The 24,404-nt window shown below is 42.6% G+C and overlaps 1 protein-coding gene across 1 annotated transcript in view; it reads left to right on the plus strand.

The window, feature by feature from the left end:
- LOC118370140 (transmembrane protein 163-like) overlaps positions 1–24,404 on the plus strand; it is a 56,690-nt gene that overhangs the window by 22,200 nt on the left and 10,086 nt on the right. The window contains exons 3-6 of the mRNA XM_052499060.1: positions 10,302–10,345; positions 11,238–11,329; positions 13,425–13,521; positions 22,448–22,559. Of these exons, the coding sequence (XP_052355020.1) occupies positions 10,302–10,345; positions 11,238–11,329; positions 13,425–13,521; positions 22,448–22,559 (345 nt within the window). The remainder of the gene's footprint in view (positions 1–10,301; positions 10,346–11,237; positions 11,330–13,424; positions 13,522–22,447; positions 22,560–24,404) is intronic.

Genomic DNA, 24,404 nt, shown 5'->3' on the forward strand with positions numbered 1-24,404 from the left:
GTGCGTTTAATCGAAAAGTGCAGGAAAATCTGATCACTGAAAATGGGGAAAATATATCCATGCGCCACTTCAACCAATTGTTAAACGTGAACCACATTAAATGGGGCCGAGGTTGCAATACCTACAGCTTCCACACGATGTCAACAGTCTTGTCATTTGCCTACTATTTGTTTCTTGGTCAAACAGAAACAAGGCAGCGCAGTTCTTCCGGTCTCCGACCGGATATTTTGGTTGAGATTTACCCGGACATTATTTCCAGACGTACAGCTATAGAATATACATCGCCTCGTGATCAATTTGATCGCTTATTAACGTTTACTAATACCTAAAGTTGCATTACAAAAGTATTTCGAAGTGTTTTGTGAAAGTTTATCGTCAACTTTTTTAATTTAAAAAAATGACGTTACGTTATAAAACGCTATTTTTTTTCGTTGATCACACAGTCTTCATAGATCGATATCTAGGCTATGGACCGATTTAATCGAAAAAAAGACCCAATAGTGATGTTTATGGGACATCTAGGAGTGCCAACAAAGATGGTCAAAGACATTTACATTTTACATTTAAGTCATTTAGCAGACGCAAAGGTAATGAATGTTTTATATTTTATTTGTGCGTTTTGTGTAGCGCCGACTATGCTAATTATTTTGTTTACGTCCCCTGCGGGTCTTTTGGGGTGTTACATGCTATCAGATAATAGCTTCTCATGCTTTCGCCGAAAAGCATTTAAAAAATCTGACTTGTTGCCTGGATTCAAAAAGAGTGTAGCTTTAATTCAATACCCTGCATGTGTATTTTAATGAACGTTTGAGTTTTAACGAGTGCTATTAGCATTTAGCGTAGCACATTTGCATTTCCAGATGTCTAGATGGGACGCCTGCGTGTCAGGTAGGAGCAAGAGGTTAACTTGACATCTCTAAAACCTTTTTGTGAGTAGCAGTGCATTTACTGTATGAGCGCATCCTATGCAGATTAGGGGAGACCGGGGCAACAAGGGATATAGGCTACTGAATATATTCACTACACGTCGCAGTTGGCCAGTCAGTGGGGAGACCGGGGCTACAAGGGACATAGGCTACTGAATATATTCACTACTGAACATAGGCTACTGAATATATTCACTACTGAACATAGGCTACTGAATATATTCACTACTGAACATAGGCTACTGAATATATTCACTACTGAACATAGGCTACTGAATATATTCACTACTGAACATAGGCTACTGAATATATTCACTACTGAACATAGGCTACTGAATATATTCACTACTGAACATAGGCTACTGAATATATTCACTACTGAACATAGGCTACTGAATATATTCACTACTGAACATAGGCTACTGAATATATTCACTACTGAACATAGGCTACTGAATATATTCACTACTGAACATAGGCTACTGAATATATTCACTACTGAACACAGGCTACTGAATATATTCACTACTGAACATAGGCTACTGAATATATTCACTACTGAACATAGGCTACTGAATATATTCACTACTGAACATAGGCTACTGAATATATTCACTACTGAACATAGGCTACTGAATATATTCACTACTGAACATAGGCTACCGAATACATTCACTACTGAACATAGGCTACCGAATATATTCACTACTGAACATAGGCTACCGAATACATTCACTACTGAACATAGGCTACCGAATACATTGACTACTGAACATAGGCTGCTGAATATATTCACTACTGAACACAGGCTACTGAATATATTCACTACTGAACACAGGCTACTGAATATATTCACTACTGAACACAGGCTACTGAATATATTCACTACTGAACACAGGCTACTGAATATATTCACTACTGAAGGCTATATTCACTACTGAACACAGGCTACTGAATATATTCACTACTGAACACAGGCTACTGAATATATTCACTACTGAACACAGGCTACTGAATATATTCACTACTGAACACAGGCTACTGAATATATTCACTACTGAACACAGGCTACTGAATATATTCACTACTGAACACAGGCTACTGAATATATTCACTACTGAACACAGGCTACTGAATATATTCACTACTGAACACAGGCTACTGAATATATTCACTACTGAACACAGGCTACTGAATATATTCACTACTGAACACAGGCTACTGAATATATTCACTACTGAATATAGGCTACTGAATATATTCACTGCACGTTGCAGTTGGCCACTCAGTGGCCTTGTGGTTAGTGTCCACCCTGAGATCAAATAAAATAACATTTTATTGGTCGCGTACGCATATTTAAAATATGCAGATGTTATCGCAGGTGCAGCATGTTTCTAGCTCCACAGTGCAGTACAACAATACAGAACAATACACAATGCCAATAATGTAAATTACGAAATATCAGAACAAGCAATGTCAGAGTCCTGAATATATATATATATATATATATATATATATATATATATGAGAGGGAGAGAGATTCCCAAGGGCTGGATTGTCGGCCTTGTCGGCTGCTCCAATTTCGCTCCAGTAGTGCTCACTTCACGGGCTCAGGGCATGCCTGACCCAGCATGCATTTGGAGTCTACTTGTGTGCCGCTTTAGCCCCTTGCTTCAGCTACCGTCACGGAGTTAGCTAAATATTTCCACAAAGAAACTGATAAAACACACAGGTGCAAAATCAAGGTGACTTACAAAGATGAAGATGTGATGTAGTGACCACGACTAAAGAATCATTGTGGAATCTGAAAAGACACATATTTTCCGAAAGCATGATGGGGTATTTACTACATGCACATGCTAACAGAAAGGAACGAGGTGGGAAGCTAACTAAGTGTGTCATTGAGGCAAAGTATGTATAAACAAAAAATCTGATATCTTTAAGTTTATTAATTTAGGACCAACAGGCCTGGCATATTCCTACTTTCAAGGAGCTTTCTGTTTTGATTGGGTTATTTTGCCTAAAAACTTGTAGGCCTACCTATCGAAAAATGTTAAAAACAACTTTGTGAGGCATTGGAATACCTTCCTGGTCTTTGTGGTTCAATCTGTGTTTGAAATTCACTGCTCGACTGAGGGACCATTACAGATAATTGTATGTGTTGGGTACAGAGATGAGGTAGTCATTCAAAAATCATGTTTATCACTATTATTGCACACAGAATGAGTCCATGCAACTTATTATGTGACTTGTTAAGCAAATGTTTACCCCTGAACTTATCTAGGCTTGTCATATAAAAGGGCTTGAGTACTTATTGTCCCAAGATATTTCAGCTTTCATTTCTTATTCATTTGTAAACATTTGTAAAAACATAATTCCACTTTGAAATTATGCGGTATTGTGTGTAGGCCAGTGAAACATTTTTTTTTCTCAATTTCTGAAGCTTATTAGTACAGGGTCGGACCCCCCTTTGCCTCCAGAATTTCTGGGGGGTTTGGATTCTACAAGATGTCGGAAAGGTTCCACAGGGATGTTGGTCCGTGCTGACACGATGGCATGCTGCAGATTGGACAGTGGTACAGCACATGCATGCTGCGAACAGCAGATACGCTGTGGCATTCAATTGTTGCTCAATTGGTGGAGGGAACTAACGTGTCCTAGGAAAACATTCCCCACACCAGTACACCACCACCATTAGCCTTTACCGTTGACACCAGGCAGGATGGGTCCATGGACTCATGCTGCTTACGCCAAATCCTGACTCTGCCATCAGCATGACGCAACAGGAACTGGTATTCGTCAGACAAGGCAATGTTTTTCCACTCCTTAATTGTCCAGTGTTGGTCATCGCGTGCCCACTGGAGTGGCTTCTTCTTGTTTTCAGCTGATAGGAGTGGAACCCGGTGTGGTCGTCTGCTGCAATTAACCCGTCTGTGACAATGATCGACGATTTGTACATTCCGAGATGCCATTCTGCACACCACTGTTGTACCGACTGCGCCATTATTTGTCTGTTTGTGGCCTGCCTGTTAGATTGCACAATTCTTGCCTTTCTACTTCGACCTCTCTCATCAACGAGCTGACAGGACTGGCACTGACTGGATGTTTTTTGTTTGTCGCACCATTCTCGTGAAACCCTAGACACTGTCATGCGTGAAAAAGCCCAGGAGGGCGGGCGGCTGTTTCTGAGATACAGGAGCCGGCGCGACTGGCACCGACGAGCACCGACGCTCATTAGTCGCTTAGGTCACTCGTTTCGCCCATTCTAACCTTTAATCAAACAGTAACGGAATGCCTTTTTAAAATGTTTATAGCAAGCCATGACCACGTGAATATAGCACATACACATGAAGTGGGTAATACAATATGTAAACATGATTAAAGTGCCCACTGTTCAATGACTACGTATGCATATCATTATTAGTATTGGATAGAAAACACTTAAGTTTCTGAAACGGTTTGAATGATGTTTGTGAGTATAACAGAACTCATATGGCAGGCAAAAACCTGAGGAGAAATCAAAACAGGAAGTGAGAATCTGAGGTTGGTATGTATTCAACACAGTTCCCATTGAAATCCCCTTGAGATATTCCACATCTTCCACTAGATGTCAACCGTCCATAGAAATTTGAATGAGGCTTCTACTGTGTTGTGGGACTGAATGACAGCAGAATGAATCAGGTAGTCAGCCATTTTCTGGTCACAAGCATTTCACATGATAGCGACCTGCGTTCCATGTCTCCTGAAGACACAAAGGAATACTCCGGTTGGAACTTTATTGAAGATGAATGATAAAATCATCCTAATGATTGATTCTGTACATAGTTTGAAATGTTTCTTCGACCTGTAATCTAACTTAAAAATAAATAAAAAAATCTATTTAAAGTTTTATTAAGTTCTTGTTTTTCAATCAACCAACAAAACACATTCACAGATGTGACAGGCTTTAAAAAAAGAAAAGGTCAAAAAATAATAATACATTTGAAAAAATAAAAATACAATTAAAATGGATGATAGTCAAATAAAAGCATTTATTTTTCTTAATCTATTTGTTTTCCTTGGTGCATATATATATATATACACACATATATACACACACACACGCACACGTACTCAAAAAATAAAAAGTAAAAATAAAAATAAAAAACATATAACACTTGCAGCAGCACTATCAAGGTTCTTATTAGCTATTTCAAGCATTCGCTGAGACGACGGGCCAATAATTCGTTTTTAGGTTTTACAGTACCTTACACAACATGTATCTGCGCATTTCCCTAGTCACCCCGTTCACTCTGTCCAGTTTGAAATATAGTTGAATAGTGGAGACCAGAGTCTATCAAACTTGGGCTGTCTCTTGTGGAGGTCATAAGTGAGCTTTTCAAGAGGAAGAAAGTCAACAATCTGGTCAATTCACATTTTAAATGTAGGAGGGGTATTAGAGGCCCACAATAGAAGAATACATTTCTTAGCAAAGTATGTAATAGTCATAAGCAAATTTTCTCTGTCAGGATCAAGAACAAAGTCCTGCTGGGCATTAAGAAGATAGATACACGGGGTCATATCAAACTGTACCTCTAGTATTTTCTGTGCAGCAGTATTGCCAGAATCTGGCAATCTCTCTACAGCTCCAAAATACATGCATATACGTTCCACTTTCAGAGGTACATCTTTTACAGTTAGGAGACATATCTGTTTTCATTCTATGGAGTCTCAAAGGAGTATAATAAAATTTGTACAAAAATGTGTAATTAGATTTTCATTTTTACACTGGTAGAGGAGCGGTATACCCTGTCGCAAACCTCTGCCCATAACTCATCACTGATAGTCAGACCAAGGTCCTTTTCCCAGATTATTTTCAAAGGAGTAAAGGAGGAGCTTCCTTTCTCAGAAAGGAGTCTATAGATGTAAGATATTTTGCCTTTAATGGATTGTGCTGTGACAAGAAGGGTTTCAACTTCATTCAACTGAGTTCTAAACCTCCTCTTGGAGGTAAATGAGGAAATTACATGTCTAATTTGAAGATGTTTTTAAAAAAAATGGGATCTTGGCACATCGAATTCACTGCAGAGCTCTTGAAAGAATTTCAGTGTCGTGGTTTTCTGATGAAATAGGTCTGAAAAGGTCCTGATTCCTAGAGTATGCCAAAGATTAAAGTTGGCATCCCTCAGGGCTTTTGGCAAGTCTGGGTTGCCTACTATAGGCGAGTGAGAACATATTTGGGAGGAAATGCCCAGGTATTTCTTACAATCCCTCCACGCTAGTAGGGTGCTGTAAATCACAAAGGTTTTGGCTATGTTGCCCACTTCACTAAAGTTATTAATGAATATAATTGAGCTTAAGGGCAATGAACCACAGGATTGGGCTTCTATCTGAATCCACGTTGACTCTTGTCTGTTTGTGATCCATGTTAGCATGTTGCAGATTTGGGCAGACCAGTAGTGCAATTGAAGGGAGGGAAGGGCAAGACCACCCTTAGATTCAGGTTTCGATAGAGTGGAAAACTTGATCCTAGGTTTTTTATTGCCCCATATAAATTTGGTGATGCTTTGGTTAGTTGTTTTGAAGAAGGAAACTGGGAGATAGCATGGGAGCATCTGAAATAAGTAGTTCAGTCTAGGGAGGACGTTCATACAGATTACATTAATTCTTCCTACTAAGCTAATTGGGAGGGAGATAGTTCTTGATTAGATCCAGGAGTGGAAGATAATTTTCCTTAAAAAGGCTATTCAGATCTGGTGTTATGAAGATCCTGAGGTATTGAAACCCCTGTGTTTTCCATTGGAAAGGACAAAGTGTCTTCATAGAGCTGGTGAGTGTAATATTGAGAGGGCAGACAGTGGATTTGTTAAAATTGATCTTATAACCCGAAAACTTGCCATACTGAGCAATTGTGTCTAAAATGAGAGGGAGGGATTTCTCAGGGTTGGATATGTAGAGCAAGACATCATCCGCGTAAAGCGAAATCTTGTGCTGCAGGCCGCCTGCAGAATTTTAAATTTTATTTATTTTTATTTCACCTTTATTTAACCAGGTAGGCTAGTTGAGAACAAGTTCTCATTTGCAACTGCGACCTGGCCAAGATAAAGCATAGCAGTGTGAACAGACAACACAGAGTTACACATGGAGTAAACAATTAACAAGTCAATAACACAGTAGAAAAAAAGGGGGAGTCTATATACAATGTGTGCAAAAGGCATGAGGTAGGCGAATAATTACAATTTTGCAGATTAGCACTGGAGTGATAAATGATCAGATGGTCATGTACAGGTAGAGATATTGGTGTGCAAAAGAGCAGAAAAGTAAATAAATAAAAACAGTATAAAAACAGTATGGGAATGAGGTAGGTGAAAATGGGTGGGCTATTTACCAATAGACTATGTACAGCAGCAGCGATCGGTTAGCTGCTCAGATAGCTGATGTTTGAAGTTGGTGAGGGAGATAAAAGTCTCCAACTTCAGCGATTTTGCAATTCGTTCCAGTCACAGGCAGCAGAGTACTGGAACGAAAGGCGGCCAAATGAGGTGTTGGCTTTAGGGATGATCAGAGAGATACACCTGCTGGAGCGCGTGCTACGGATGGGTGTTGCCATCGTGACCAGTGAACTGAGATAAGGCGGAGCTTTACCTAGCATGGACTTGTAGATGACCTGGAGCCAGTGGGTCTGGCGGCGAATATGTAGCGAGGGCCAGCCGACTAGAGCATACAAGTCGCAGTGGTGGGTGGTGTAAGGTGCTTTAGTGACAAAACGGATGGCACTGTGATAGACTGCATCCAGTTTGCTGAGTAGAGTGTTGGAAGCCATTTTGTAGATGACATCGCCGAAGTCGAGGATCGGTAGGATAGTCAGTTTTACTAGGGTAAGCTTGGCGGCGTGAGTGAAGGAGGCTTTGTTGCGGAATAGAAAGCCGACTCTTGATTTGATTTTCGATTGGAGATGTTTGATATGAGTCTGGAAGGAGAGTTTGCAGTCGAGCCAGACACCTAGGTACTTATAGATGTCCACATATTCAAGGTCGGAACCATCCAGGGTGGTGATGCTAGTCGGGCATGCGGGTGCAGGCAGCGATCGGTTGAAAAGCATGCATTTGATTTTTACTAGCGTTTAAGAGCAGTTGGAGGCCACGGAAGGAGTGTTGTATGGCATTGAAGCTCGTTTGGAGGTTAGATAGCACAGTGTCCAATGACGGGCCGAAAGTATATAGAATGGTGTCGTCTGCGTAGAGGTGGATCAGGGAATCGCCCGCAGAAAGAGCAACATCATTGATATACACAGAGAAAAGAGTCGGCCTGAGAATTGAACCCTGTGGCACCCCCATAGAGACTGCCAGAGGACCGGACAGCATGCCCTCCGATTTGACACGCTGAACTCTGTCTGCAAAGTAATTGGTGAACCAGGCAAGGCAGTCATCCGAAAAACCGAGGCTACTGAGTCTGCCGATAAGAATATGGTGATTGACAGAGTCGAAGGCCTTGGCAAGGTCGATGAAGACTGCTGCACAGTACTGTCTTTTATCGATGGCGGTTATGATATTGTTTAGTACCTTGAGTGTGGCTGAGGTGCACCCGTGACCGGCTCGGAAACCAGATTGCACAGCGGAGAAGGTACGGTGGGATTCGAGATGGTCAGTGACCTGTTTGTTGACTTGGCTTTCGAAGACCTTAGATAGGCAGGGCAGGATGGATATAGGTCTGTAACAATTTGGGTCCAGGGTGTCTCCCCCTTTGAAGAGGGGGATGACTGCGGCAGCTTTCAATCCTTGGGGATCTCAGATGATATGAAAGAGAGGTTGAACAGGCTGGTAATAGGGGTTGCGACAATGGCGGCGGATAGTTTCAGAAAGAGAGGGTCCAGATTGTCAAGCCCAGCTGATTTGTACGGGTCCAGGTTTTGCAGCTCTTTCAGAACATCTGCTATCTGGATTTGGGTAAAGGAGAACCTGGAGAGGCTTGGGCGAGGAGCTGCGGGGGGGGCGGAGCTGTTGGCCGAGGTTGGAGTAGCCAGGCGGAAGGCATGGCCAGCCGTTGAGAAATGCTTATTGAAGTTTTCGATAATCATGGATTTATCGGTGGTGACCGTGTTACCTAGCCTCAGTGCAGTGGGCAGCTGGGAGGAGGTGCTCTTGTTCCCCATAATACTTGGATTGCTCCTTATCAGCTCTGCCAGAGGCTCCGCCCCCAACAAGTAGAGCAGCGGGGACAGCGAGCACCCCTGTCTTGTGCCCCATTTCAGAAGGAATCTGTCAGAGTTCAGTCCATTAGTAGTCACCATGGCATTTGGAGTATAGTGATTTGATCCATTTAATAAAATTTGGGCCCATATTGATCTTTTCTAAGACTGAAAACAGAAAGATCCACTCCATCCTGTCAAACGACTTCTCAGCATCCAGTGAAGCCAGCAGGACAGGGGTCCTCTGTGCGTTTACTTGATCAATAATATCAAAAAGACGGCGAATGTTATCAGAAGAGTATCTGTCTCTAATATATCCAGTTTGGTCCGCTTTTATTATTTTGGGAAGAAGAGTGTTTAGTCTTTTGGCACGCAATTTGGTAATTATTTTATAGTCGAAATCCAACAAGCTTATGGGCCGGTATGGGCCGGAAGGACGAGCAGGATAGGGGGTCCTTGTCCTTTTTTAGCAACACTGTAATGCGAGCTGTGTGCATTGAGTCTGGGAGAACTCCGTTTTTGCAAAAATCATCCAGCATTGGCATGAAGATAGGGCTGAGCTGGGGCCAAAAAGCTTTGTAGAACTCTCTGGGGAATCCATCTGGGCCTGGGGACATGAAGGCAGGAGTATCTGTGTTAGGGCGTATATGTTTAATATAGTAATTGGTTGACCATATAGTGACCCAGTTATCAAAATAAATCTCCCCTCCGGATCAGATATGTTTTTGTCAATTATGAATGGAACATTTTTATGGATAAGTATGGCTGTGCCTCTACTGTTTGATTTGAAAGATGAGAAATACACCTGTCCCACCCAAGCTCTGCGGAGTTTGGCATGTTCAGCATCACAGAGGTGTGTCTCTTGTAATAGCGCGATGTCTGCTTTTTCCTTCCTTAGAGCACATAGTATATTTTTTCGTTTTATTGCATGCCCTAGACCATGGCAGTTCCATGTCAATAGATTTAAGGTACTAGTCATCGTCATCGAGCAGTAATCGAACTTTAGTGCAAGTCATCGCTGGGTAAAAGTGGATAGTAATTACAGCTGCGTTCACATAAAAGGAAAATAAATGGTGTACCTGAAATAATAATCTCTGAACACCCCATTCTCAAGTCATTCACAACAGTACCACTGATAGAAATGCATTTCATGAATGAATGTTCTTCATGTATAGTAAAACTTTGTGTTTCTCTTGTTTCCCCCCCAGCGGTTTCCTTCATGAGACACAGTGCCTCGGCTTTCGGATTCGCTGTAGGTACTTTTAAAATGTATTTGAATGAATCTACTACTGAGTGCTAAAGGGCAGATGTCATTACTAACACGTTACAGTCAGTGTGTTTGAGGGGTCAGTTTGAGCAAGGCAAGGCACAGGATCACTGATCTTTTTTTGTGTTTTTTTTGTTGATTTCCCCCCCCCCCCTTTTTCTCCCCAATTTCGTGGTATCCAATTGTTTTTAGTAGCTACTATCTTGATTCATCGCTACAACTCCCGTACGGGCTCGGGAGAGACGAAGGTTGAAAGTCATGCGTCCTCCGATACACAACCCATTCAAGCCGCACTGCTTCTTAACACAGCGCGCATCCAACCCGGAAGCCAGCTGCACCAATGTGTCGGAGGAAACACTGTGCACCTGGCAACCTTGGTTAGCGCGCACTCTGCCCGGCCCGCCACAGGAGTCGCTGGTGCATGATGAGACAAGGATATCCCTACCGGCCAAACCCTCCCTAACCCGGACAACGCTAGGCCAATTGTGCGTCGTCCCACGGGCGCGAAGTGTCTGGTGGCACTGCGCCACCCGGGAGGCCCCCAGGATCACTGATCTTGATCACGTGAAGAGTAGTAGCTCTAGCTAGTTATTTGGGATGCAAGGTGATTCGTAGACAAATGATTCTGCGCAGACCAACTGCAATGTAGTCGATCTCAAAAACACACATTGGTTCCACAAGGGCCTGACCATATCGAGTTCCTGCTAACCTTCGGAGTCTAAGCTTGTAATTTAGGCTAGATTGGCATTGACTTTGAGTTATTGGGATGAGGATAACTGAAGGGTACAATCATTTAAGTGACCCCCATCCCTCATGGGTTTCTGTTGAATAGCTGGTCAGCGTTGTCGTTGATGTTGTTGTTGTTTACCCTCTGCAGTTTGATGCCGCCCTGGACGTGCTGTCCTCCATCATCGTGGTGTGGCGCTATAGTAACGCCGCCGCCGTTCACTCTGCACACAGGGAGTACATGTGAGTAGATGTATCACCTCCATATTTATCATATTTGTTGTTTTTGATGACCAGCAAAACTATATAAAGCCTAGAAATGATACTGTATTCTAGCACTATGTTGTCTCTTCAGCACACTCTAAGCTCTCTTAAGCATAATTGCTGCAGTCATTACAATACATTTCATTCTTTGGGACTGTAGTGTGCAGTATTAGAACCCCAGCATTGTCTCTCATCCCCCTTACTCGCATTTTAATGTGTGAAATTGCAATGGCACCATCCGCTGCAGTCTCAGGGGATGCTTTTGTGAATGCAGATCGCCATGGAGACTCTGGTGTATAAGCCTATAGCCTGGTTAAACCAGATTGAATGCTGCTTTAATGATGAAACAGTGGTGAGTTTAGCATTCATTCCGGTTTAACCAGGCTAACCGGCATTACATCAGCAGTTTGACAGCCTCTGGTTTACTGTAGAAGCCTATAGGCTCATATTAGCCTGGATAAACGAGCTTGAATGCTGCTTTTACCATTGTGTGGGCAGCATTCAATCTGGTTTAACCAGGCTAATATGAGCCTTCAGTTGTACCGGTGAACACCTCTTTGGTCCAGAATCCTAATTGGAAGGTTTGTGTTACCCAGCAGCTAGTAATTGGCCTCTCCTAGGTGTGTGTTGTGGGGGGTGAATGTGTGTGTGTTTGTGTGTGTGTATGTGTGATCCCTCAGGGGAGAGGCCTTGTAAGGCACTAGGCCACCGGACAATTAAATTACCAGGTCTGTAGACAAATGAACGAGCAGCATGAATTTTACAGCAAGTTTTTCTTCCACTGTAATTGGGGGAATATTGTTGTATTCGTCAGCTGACATGACACATGGAGCAGGAGAGAAAGGGTATACGCACACTGGATGACTCTGCATGTGTGTGCGTGTGTGTGCGCGCCTGGTCAACCACAGTTCTGCCAAGTCCGATCAAGACCTTGCATCTTGCGACTTTGATGTCAACTAAATTGACAGTCTTGCGATGTTTGAGGAAAATCAAACTTGCAAATGTGCTTGATGCCAATTGCCTTGAGTCGATGAGTCCCCCCCAAAAAAGGGACTTTTCTAATCAGCGGGATTATAGCCCAATGAAGATCAAGTCCGTTGTGAGGGAGAGTCTCTGTTGTTGAGCTTTACACAGCCCCAGGAGGTCTCTCACACACAGAGCTCTGGGTCTCTCTCGGTCTCCCCCGCTGCACCGCTGAAATCATTCCTACATGGCTTCTCTCCTCTCACTCTACTTTGTGTTGCCTAGCTACCTTCCGGTTTGGACCCAGGGGGCTGGGTGCTGCTGAGCGGGAGCCAGCTGTGAGCATCAACACACACACACACACACACACGCACACAGACCCACACACATGTTTCCATCCATTATGTTTTTGTCTGAACATCATGTATGTTATATCTATAATACACTGTCTACTTTTGACAGTTTGTATTGTTTTTGCCCTTTTCATGGGTTCTTTGTGATAATATGTATGGTGTGTGTATTGCAACTAAGTCTGCGCTAGACTGGTAGATTAAGTAGGGGGAGAGAGAGAGTAGACAGACAGACAGCTAACCCGACCATGCCTGACCACCCCAGATGACACAGTTGACCGATTTTTGGGGCTTCTCCCAGCCAGGCTTACCTAATTGGATAAAACTGTGTTTAAAGAAAATCTCTTCTCAAATTGATCCGTGGAGACTGTGTTCAACTCTCTGAATCAGCCATGGAGAAAAGCAAAATGGTTGTTTATTTAACGGATGCCTTTTCTCTTCCACAAGCTGTGGAAATAATGGAGACGATTTGCAATTGTGTTAAGTGGCGTTAAGCTTATATGATGGGTAGTTGCAGCAGGTCTACTTTGTCATGGAAAGGTGGCCGATGATTTGGGAATGTTTTTAAAATACAATATATGATCCCTCACACAAATTATTATCAAAGCACAATATTATTAATCACTACTTTCTCTCACTCTCTTTCCTTCCATTTCCCATCTGTCTACCTCCCTCCCTCTCTCTCCCCGCTCCCTTCCTCTCTCTCGCTTCCCCCCTAACGCCCTCCTCCCTCTCACCCCTCTCTCTCTCTCTCTCTACAGAGCCTGCGTGATCCTGGGGGTGGTCTTCATCCTGTCCTCTCTGTGTATCCTGGGAAAGGCAATCCATGACCTGGCTACCAAGCTACTGCCTGAAGTGGTAAAAGATCCCATCTCCTGCCGTTGTACCCTTAAGCAAGGCACTTAACCCTTAACTGCACCTATAACTCTCAATCCAGGGGCACTACACTGCCTATCTATCTATCTTTTGAAAAAAGCTATATGGGAGTCACACGAAAAGCTATTTTTGGTGAACGGAGCCATATGGTCCAGCTCAACGAAGAGACTCAAATGTCGTGCACTACGTAGGGAATAGGGCGTCGTTTGAGACACAGCCCTACTCTCCGCTCTGCTCCACATGTCTGGGCATGTGAGTGTTCATTAAGGCCAGCTCCGGGTACTGTAATACCCACATTGGCAGTGCCAGCAGCCTTGGCAAATAGGTTTTACTTCAGGCAAAGGGATTCCAATGAACATCTGGTTGGTGCTCTGAAATTGCTTGTCAAAAAACAGAGGAGTGTAACTCGGTTTGGTGACTTGTTTTTTTCTTGTCGCACAGCTTTGCTTGTGTCTTGTTCATGTCATTACAAATGTGTTGGGTGTCATTTGTCAAGGCAGTGGGGGGATCCAGACAGTGTACTGTACATTTCACTGATGGGGCATCACAAATACACCTACAAATCTTTACAAAGTCTTATTGTGTGGTTGTTGTTGTTGGATGGACAATAGAATGAAGATTCACTGTAATGCAACGTATAGTAAGTCCGTCTAAATCAACAGAAATATGGAGTCTTTTCACTCTTCGAAGTTGTCAACTGGTTGCACTTGGGTTATCTGAAGTCTCTTCAACTAGAGCATTGTGCCAAAATGGTGTCCTCAATGCCAAATGACACCATGTTCCCAACATAGTGCACTATTTTTGACCAGAGCCCTATGGGCCCGGGCTCAAAAGTAGTGCACTTTGTAGGGAATATGGTGCCATTTGGGACACAACTGAGTATAAACTCCGAGAGCTAACATATAGTTTCATTCTCGCATCGCCAGACTGGTCACATCGGGTGTGAATTCCATTTACAAGACTTTCATGTGGGAATGTGTGAAGAGACAACACCTCCAGAATGGAGAGAGGGACAGAGAGAGAGGCCCTATTCTCACTACGAGATATGAAGGAGAGTCTGGGGAGCGGGGTGGCGAACGAGAATTCTACTTATCAATTCACATTACACACTTACCTTAACTTTTGTTGTGGCTGGCAACGCAACATTCTTGATCCGCACCTCAAATGAAATTGACCGTAAATATCACAGTAGCCACTAGCCGGTAAGCACAAACTATTCAACAATAACAGTAACTTTTCTTCTAAAACATATTACACTCTTGAATAATGCAACAATTAACCAGCGTGTACAGAGCTGCCCCTTTTCTAATTTTCACAACCATTTTCTTTTTATACTGAATGTTATCATATCTTCAAACAAAAGCTAATATTATATATAGGGAGCCTGATTGAGTTATACAACACCCAATGTCCCTGTGTGAAAAAGTAATTGCCCCCATTCACTCAATAACTGGTTGTGCCACCTTTAGCTGCAATGACTCCAACCAAACACTTCCTGTAGTTGTTGATCAGTCTCTCACGTCGCTGTGGAGGAATGCTTGGCCCACTCTTCCATGCAAAACTGCTTTAACTCAGCGACACTCAGCGACATTTGTTTTCAAGTATGAACTGCTCGTTTCAAGTCCTGCCACAACATCTAATTTGGGATAATGTTTGGACTTTGAGTAGGCCATTCCAAAACTTCAAATATGTTGCTTTTTAGCCATTTTCATGTAGACTTGTGTGTTGGATCATTGTCTTACTGCATGACCCAGCTGAGCTTCAGCTTCAGCTTGCAGATGGATGGCATGACATTCTCCTGTACAATTCTCTGACACAGAGCAGAATTCATGGTCCATTCTATTTAGGCAAATTGTCCAGGTCCTGAGGCAGCAAAGCATCCACTTCCACCACCATGTTTGACCATTGGTATAAGGTTCTTACTGTTGAATGCAGTGTGGTTTTTGCCAGGTGTAATGAGACCCATGTCGTCCATATTGGGTTTTTGTTGGCAGATCTGATAACAGTCAGTATAAAAAAATATGTAAAAATAGAGAAAATCAGAGAGGGGGCAAATACTTTTGGACGGCACTGTATGTGCAGACAAAGGGTTTATTTTCTCGTCTGTAGGCTGCTACACTCATTACATTTGAGCTTCACGACAAAAGCGCAGAGTTGCTATAACCGCAGGTCTTCATCAAGTAACGTTAGCCTATCAAAAATGAACGATTAACTCCCTGTACGAATATAAAAGTACAGTAGGCCTACCTTACAGCATTGCAACAAACCAGGCTCAATTTTTAGCAACCAGGCTCAATTTTTTTACCACCCAATCAATTAAATAAGAAGCCTCATGATTTGTCAACGTGCACAATTAAGTATTCTGCTTCACTCTGATCAACTGTAGCCTACTCATAACAACCACAGCTGAAACTAGCCTAGCCTAAACGTAACGTATTTTTTAAATATAGTTTAAGCTATGTAGATATGACTGGAATGAATCAATCAACACAATAGTGATGACATACTGTCTGAGTATATTTTTTAATTACAAATACAAAGGCCTACACTATGTAACCCTGCATACAGCGAGCTCGAACCTGTTAGTTTTATTGTCCAATCGCAGTTGTTGCCTCTTTGTCTGTGTAAAGGGCTTTAATGTTTTCTTACACCCTCGGGACAGTAGTTTTTTCAGGAGTTAAAAAAAATACTATATGCCCTGATTAGAAAACGTATCTGGTCCCATCAAAGCCGATTTATTATTTTGTCATGCGCTACAACCAGGGTCGGATTTGGTTAGATTAGCCTACTGCACTTACTACCAGATCAGGAAAAACGATTTCCTCCCCGCCACTCTGGGACCTGTGGTGCCCTCTCTGAAATCACCACACAAGGTTACAAATGATCTACATTTGACATGTTTTTTGGAGGTGGGGATGGGCTTCCATGGTTTTACGTGGCTCAGTACCTCCGGAGGTAACGGTCGAGACGTAGCAAGTACGCACGTTTACATTTCAGCAATATGTGTAGCCGACGGTATTTCTACGAAAAGTGTCGTACGTGTGAAGAGGCTCAGAGCGGGAGAGAAACACACAAAACACACAGAAAGAGAGCGAGAGAGAGGGGGAGACAGTCCGGCAGACAGTGTGAGAGAGAAAGAGAAACAAAGAGAAAGAGAGATTTGTGAAGAGAAAACAAGTGTTTAATTCAATTCAATTGTTTATCTGGTTGCTGTCGGTGCACGAGAGGGAGAAATGAAAGGAAGCGAGAGAGGGGAGAGAGAAAACAGAGCGATAGAAAACACACACAGAGAGAGAAACAGAGATATCTGTGAAGTGAAACATGATGTTGTGGTGTCTCTCTTCCTGGTGGATAATTACAGGAGGAATGTGGCAGAGCTCAGGTGTGAAAAGAGAACTACTAGAATAGCTAACTGCATTACTCTGTTGCCAGGCAATAAATCGAAGCTAAGAGCCCGTTTTTAATCAAAGAAAGCAAACAAGGTAGCCTAAGGCCATTGATGTCATAAGCACTTCTGGTGTTTTGGGTTTTTCATCATTGGTTAATTGGACAAATCACGATTTTGCAGGTGTAAGCTGCTTTTGAATTTCGGGAGGGGATATTTGTCCCGTAATTTGCCAAGAGAGAGGGTGGAGCTCCTCGTTCAAGCATCTCTTGATCCCATCTCTTAACCACTACCTATGATTTGGCTCGAGGGAATGAGGCCAACTATTGGAGGCACACCTAACGTGCAACACATTTAACACTAGGACCGCTGTTCTTTTTGCATATACGTACCCGCTAGAGACCAATGCCGGGCGAGCCCGACAGCATATGTATCAGATGCATATAAACCTGCAAGGTGCTTAAACCTGCTTGATAAATACATGCTTATAGAATAGTGCATAAACTATTGTAAAGGATTAATTGCATTAAGAAATATTAATGGAAATATATATATTAAAACAAATAACAACAATAGTTATTTGTTTAGATAGAGTCAAGGATATGTTTAAAAAAAATAATAATTCTACAAAGTCATAGAGAAAATGTAGGCCTGTATCCTATTTTCGTTTCTCTTACAATAAAAACATTATACAGTGTAGTCAATTTGATCAGCTGTATTTGTAGATTCGATTAGTAATAGAGTTCCTGAACAAAAGCACCAGTGCACGAACAATTGTAACGGTTGAACTGCATAAAGAAATATTAGTGGAAATATATTCCTGACGAGATATAAAAACAGTGGATTGTAATCAGACACTGTTGTGCCCTTGGCGGCCTGCCTGGCAGCTGTATCTTCTTCTTTTGCCGTTGATGTGGTTCTCACGAAGCTCACATGCCGGATCCAGTGGGAATGCAAGGTGCTGAGGATGCAAACAGTGTTGCTTTACCACTCTCCATCACTCACTGATGTGGAGTACAGCTCCACTGGTATGTTGTTTTTTGCGCAGAGGGGAGGGGGGGGGCAGCTCCCGCCTTGTTGGGTCACTGGCTAGTCTTCTTTGCGATCAACTTGTCCGCCAGGGAAATTGATGTGAAGAAGCTGTCCCACGGTCACATTTCTGCCTGAGCTCGTGTAAGGCTCTTACGAGTCTCTAAACCACAGTCTCAAACAGTTGCTCACCCGCTGGCCTGGTTTCATCTGTCCATTGAGCAAGTACTTGGTTTCGACATCGGCAGCAAACCTAAACTTAACTGAAGTCACATGCACCCATTATCAGTTTCTGTCTCGTTTCTTTCGCCCATTCACCCCATTGACGACAGAATAACATAATTTACGTTGACTATGTTACTAGTTTTGTTTAGCAGCCAGAGCAATGCTGTCACGTGACTAGTCATGTACATCACGGATATTCTTGGTAAAAGTTACATTTGGAAAAAGAGCTGCACCTGTTAAATCGTCAGAGTTATTTGACGAAGGTGAGTGTCATAGAAACTGCAGAACTGCTATTCAGATAATATATAGAAATCTGCCTGCCTGCCCTTGAAGCAGGGCAGTGTAAACAGAATTGTTTTGTTGAGCCAACACTCCTACGGTATAAATGGTAATAGCAGAGCAATGTTTTTGAAACAGCTGAAGTGTATAGTCATTTTACTAATATTTGTAGGGTATGAAAAAGTTTTTAAAAATCGGTAACATTGGACACCCACCATGTCATAATATGTCTTAACAGCTGACAACTTGACATAACCCGTTATAATAGGGTGAAAACACTGTCATGACACATATATTTACACCTGTTGTGGCATATATTGTGTTATTTTATGGCTGGTTATGACACCTACATACTGTAAGAGTGTCAAAACCCACATTTATTCAAATGAGTTTTTTCCCTGCCAAGAAGTTTTCATTTCGATTGAAAGTGTTTCTTAAATTCTTTGATGAAAACATTAAAACCCTTTACACAGACAACAACTGCGATTGGACAATAAAACTAGCAGGGTCGAGCTCGCTGTATGCAGGGTTACATAGTGTAGGCCTTTGTATTTGTAATTAAAAAGATACTCACAGTATGTCATCACTATTGTTTCGATTGATTCATTCCAGTCAATCATTTTTTATTAAAAAGGCCTAGTTAGCCGAGCCACCCAAAGTTCCAATATAAACCACATTTTCCCAGAACCCAAATAATGGGCCTAATTTAGGCTATAAATACATGACGTTATGTTTCCCCAAGGCCAGGTCCAGATGGGATCAGAGCACATAGGCTCCTCTAGGCTAGCCGTAGCTGTGGTTATTATCAGTGGACTACAGTCAGACTGAAGCACAGACATTGTGCACGTTGACAAATCAAGAGGCATTTTATTTTATTCCATTTTTTTGGTTGCTGGTATGGGCTTCCATAGAAAACGGCTTGTTGTCGTGAATTCACTTAAACCCATGTTTTCAGTTGCAATTTGCTTTTACACATGTCATGAGTTGCATAATATTAAGCCTGGTTCGTTGTATTGTTGAAAGTTAGGCCCTACTGTGCTTTTAAATTTGTATGAGAGGGTTAATCGTTAATTTTTCATATGCTATCGTTACTTGATGAAGACATGCTATTAGCAACTCTGTGCGTTTGTCTTGAAGTTAAATGTAATGTACAGTAGCCTACAGATGAGAAAATAAACATTTTAATTGGCTGCACATGTTTATGAATTGAAGAGTGTAATATAGTTTGGTTTCATTATTCAACAGTGTAGCTAATGTTTTAGGAAAAATGTCTGTCATTGTTGATTAGTTTGTGGTTACTGACTAGTGGCTACTGTGATATTTACGGTCAATTTGAAGGTAAGGCAAGTATGTAATGTAGAATTCTGGTTCGCCACTCTGCTCCTCAGACTCTCCTTCATATCTCGTAGTGAAAATAGGGCCGAAACAGGTGTATTAAAATTCAGTTTAAGAGGAGACACCTTCTGCATTGGCTGGATAGATTTACCATTGTAAGACAAGTTTTCAGGAGAAGGGTAGAAAATCAGGATGCAGCCTATAAGATGTGAATTCGATTCCTCACAGTAAAACCTGGACTGTCAACTGTAAATGTCAGGCACTGTGTTTGAATATTGAGTGTGTCTCTGTCTGCATTCCAAACAACCCCCTATTACATAGTGTACTACTTTTGACCAGAGCCATATGGACCCTGGTCAAAAGAAGTACACTATATGTGGAAAGGGTGCCATTTGCGACGCAGGCTGTGAATTAGAGAGAGAGAGAGAGAGACTCACCCTCCTCCATACAGCCCTGATCTCTGCTTAGCAATCTCCCATCTCATCTCCTCAGAGGGCTTTTAAATGCCACGTGCCGGTGCTTCGTTCAACCCAAGCACCGCAGTGCTAAGAATTTTAAATATTAAAAGGAGTGTCAGAAGAAGTCATTGGGGAAGCAGGTCTTTCCTAGCCTGATTCCAGGTCTCTTTGTGCTGTATAGCTAGCTTCTACGGCCATAGAATATCAAATAGATCTGGGACCAGGCTAGACTTCCCATAAAAGAGATTTGAAATGGTGCGCACTGTGCAGCATAGTAGGATTGGGCTCAATTCAGTTCTCAATTCTGTAAATTCAGGAAGTGAAATGATTCAATTCATGATTTAAAAAATCCCCATAGAAAACAATGGCATTTTTATGTATATCTCATGTAAACAATTCACGTTAATAGACCTTGTATACTATACTTATAGCTAACTACATATATTCACTCAGGGGCGCAACAATGGTTTTAGAAGTGGTGGCGGACAAACAAATAATTTCTAATCTAAAGCTAATTTCCTGCATATTACAGTGTCAGAACAAAAAGTCAAAATGAATTAGCTAGGGAAACTGACAGATCAATACATGGCTATACAGACTCACATTGCGGTGAAAAAAAACATCTGAATATCAGTCTTTAATTGCTTGGCCGCTGGTTTTTATCTTGATTGATTCAGATCCAGTGTGAGTGAGACAATAGCTAGTGTGCCAGCTAGCTAGCTAACCATTGGCTAGCTCTCTGCCACAGAAAAAGCTCAACACACATACAATGACAGCACCTCCCATGGTCCTAAAGCCAGCCTTTCAGTTCGCTTTCACACAGCCTGCCCGACTGCTCGACTGAGTCATCTGCATAGTCCTAAAGAACACTGGTCCTTCTTATTTTATCACGGAATTTTAGAACGTGGGGGGGGTCATGACCTTCCCCATCCATAGTGGATGTTGTGCCCCTGCACTAACATCTCAGTAATATATAACAAACTGTTTTTTCATTCTAAACTCAACAATGACTCAGGAATATACCATGTGTTTACTGGGCTTACAGGTTTCACTGTCCTTCTATGTAATTGTAGTCTATCTCTGGCTGTTCTCTGTTACCTGTTTAAAACGCTTTGAGTCCCGTATCCCGCCGGCAGGTTTTAGGGCTTATAACCCCTTGTAAACATAGTGTGTTTGAGCTACAGACTGCTGGGTTGTTGCATTTGATTGGTCTATGTCTTCTGCATCATGATACCAACCTTCAGTGTGTGATTGACAAGGGCTGAGCTAGAACGGAGGCTGAGCTAGACAGCTGGGTTGTTGCATTTGATTGGTCTATTTCTTCTGCATCATGATACCAACCTTCAGTGTGTGATTAACAAGGGCTGAGCTAGAACGGAGGCTGAGCGTCGTATGTGAGACAAGGACGGATCCTGAAAATGGTTCTTCTAACAAAAAAGTCTGGTTTGACCTACAGACTATTATGACCCATATATGAAAACAGAGACTCTCACGAACATGCACATGTAATCTGCTTTGCTCTGGCGCTCACAGGCCACACGAGTCGTTAGAAGGTAAGGGGTTCTTCTACATAGAAGATCATAGGAAATCCCAGGACAAAGTGTCTACAATACTGTAAGGGGTTCTTCTACATAGAAGATCATAGTAAATCCCAGGACAAAGTGGTATAATACTGTAATAAGCTTACATTGTTGCTGTCACAAACTCCACACAGTTGTCACTGATTAGTTTGATATTCATTTCCCACTGAGCAGACAGTTCCTGTACCTAAAGCATTCTTATAAATTAGTTTTATATCAAGTTTTTGGTTGGCGGCCTATTTTGTAGTTGTTGACATTTTTCAATGAAACTCCTAAATGAAACTGTTTATGGTTGTACTGAAAAGAAAATGGTAAAACACTTCAATGTGAGGCTAAATATGAGGGCAGTGCAAGCAGATTGATGAAAGTGGTGAATTTTTGCACTGGGGGATTTAATGGGACTGATGAGGTTATTAACCTTGCAGAAATGCAGCTTTTCATGCCTTCAAGGCCATAGTGCAATATTAATTCTACAGCGGAGGCACTCTGCAGCACTTACCCACTCTCTCTCTTGCTCTCTCTCTTTTTTTTTCTTTCTCTCTTTCCCTCTCTTTCCCTCTTCATCACCTCTCTCTCTCAATCCCCCCTCTCCTCTGTCATCTACTTCTCTCTATCAGGATGATTTCCTCTTCAGTGTGTCCATCGTCAGTGGCGTGATGTGTATCATTCTGTCCGTGTTCAAGTTCATGCTGGGCAGGGTGCTCACCAGCAGAGCCCTCATCACAGACGGTAGGTACCTAAACTTGGTGTATAGTTGCTCCAATACACTGATCTTGGGTCAGTTTTTTATTTTTCCAACTTGGATTGGGAGGAGGAGAAGATCCTTGGTCTATAGCAACGCATACTTCTGCCTGATCTAGGCCACTCCCACTTGAGTTCAGGCCAGTTAGAGAATTGGAGGAAGGTGGAGCACGAGGGTGAAAAACTGCATAGGGAATCATTGAGAAAAATGAAAAGGGGAAAAGGTATGGTGTATAGGAGGCTATGGCTGTGTCTGAAATGGCACCCTATTCCCATAGTGCACAAAGATGGAAGGTGATTGGCTTAAAGACACCATCATGAAATATGTGGAATATATTGGGAACTACTTAGTGCACTATGTAGGGCAGTGACCATCAACTAGATTAAGCCGCGGGACGATTTATTTTCTTGAGCAGATGGTTAGAGGGCTGGAACATATAGGGAAGAAGATGGCGCCAACAGACATGGTAGCTCTGCTTCTAGCTCCTGAGCCACTTTGCAGTATTTTGTTTTTTTTGTGTGTTATTTCTTACATTATAACTGGAACTTCGAATCAGGAGATAACTAGCTACTAGTCTTTGTTAGCCACGGCTAGTGGTCCTCGCCTTTTTCCCTCCGGAATCAGCCAGCCTTAGCTCGGACAACACCTGCCAGTCTGCATAGCTCGATATCAACCCAGAGCATATCAGACTGCTTCTCTCTACCAAATCATCGGATTCCTGCCGCTCTGGGTCATTACTCCTGATCCTCGCAGGTAGCTAGCTGCAAACGAGTGGCTGCTGTTAGCTAACACCTCTGTCCCGAAGCAAGCACCAGCTACCCTTGAGCTAGCCTCGAGCTAGGCCCATATACCAGCTATTTCTAGGGCTACAATACCTCCTTTGCCAATTGGTCTGGACCCTTTATTGTCGACACAGAGCCCCACCGATCCATCATGACTGGACTGCCGATCGCCCGATGTGGTCTCAACAGGCTATTCTGTTACGATATCGCCGCAGAACTATCTACTAGCCCCGGCCCACTAGCTTTTTCTGAACGCTGTGTCCCCTGCTCGCCCAGCGAAGTAGTGACTACCGAACAGCACCCGGACTCACCTATTGCTACTCTCCCTGGACTGTTTCAATAACACGGTACCTCATTTTGTTTACCTGTCGGCCCCAGCCTCAAACTCAGGTCCTGTATGTACCTAACTGACCTGTTCTGCCCATTCATCACCATTTACCCGTTGTTGTCTTAGCTCTCCTGATCAACACCTGTGATTGCTTTATGCCTCTCTTTAATGTCAATATGCCTTCACTGTAGAGCCCTCAGTCCCGCTCAAAATGCCTTCGTCCTATCCACACACATGCGGAGACCTCATCTACGTTAATTGATGCCTCCAGAGACGAAACCTCTCTCATCGTTACGTAACGCATAGTTTACCTCCACTGTACTCAAATCCTACCATACCCTTGTCTGTACATTATGCCTTGAATCTATTCTACCACGCCCAGAAATCTGCTCCTTTTATTCTCTGTCCCCAACGAACTAGACAACCAGTTCTTATAGCCTTTAGCCGTACCCTTATCCTACTCCTCCTCTGTTCCTCTAGTGATGTAGAGGTTAACCCTGCAGCCCTCAAGTCCACTACTATTCCCCAGGCGCTAACATTTGTTGACTTCTGTAACCGTAAAAGCCTTGGTTTCATGAATGTTAACATCAGAAGCCTCCTCCTTAAGTTTGTTTGGAGACGACACAACAGTAGTAGGCCTTATTACCAAAAATGACGAGACAGCCTACAGGGAGGAGGTAAGGGCCCTGGTGGAGTGGTGCCAGGAAAATAACCTCTCCCTC

The sequence above is a fragment of the Oncorhynchus keta genome, chromosome 37 (assembly GCF_023373465.1).
Source record: "Oncorhynchus keta strain PuntledgeMale-10-30-2019 chromosome 37, Oket_V2, whole genome shotgun sequence".
In the NCBI taxonomy this organism is placed as follows: domain Eukaryota; kingdom Metazoa; phylum Chordata; class Actinopteri; order Salmoniformes; family Salmonidae; genus Oncorhynchus; species Oncorhynchus keta.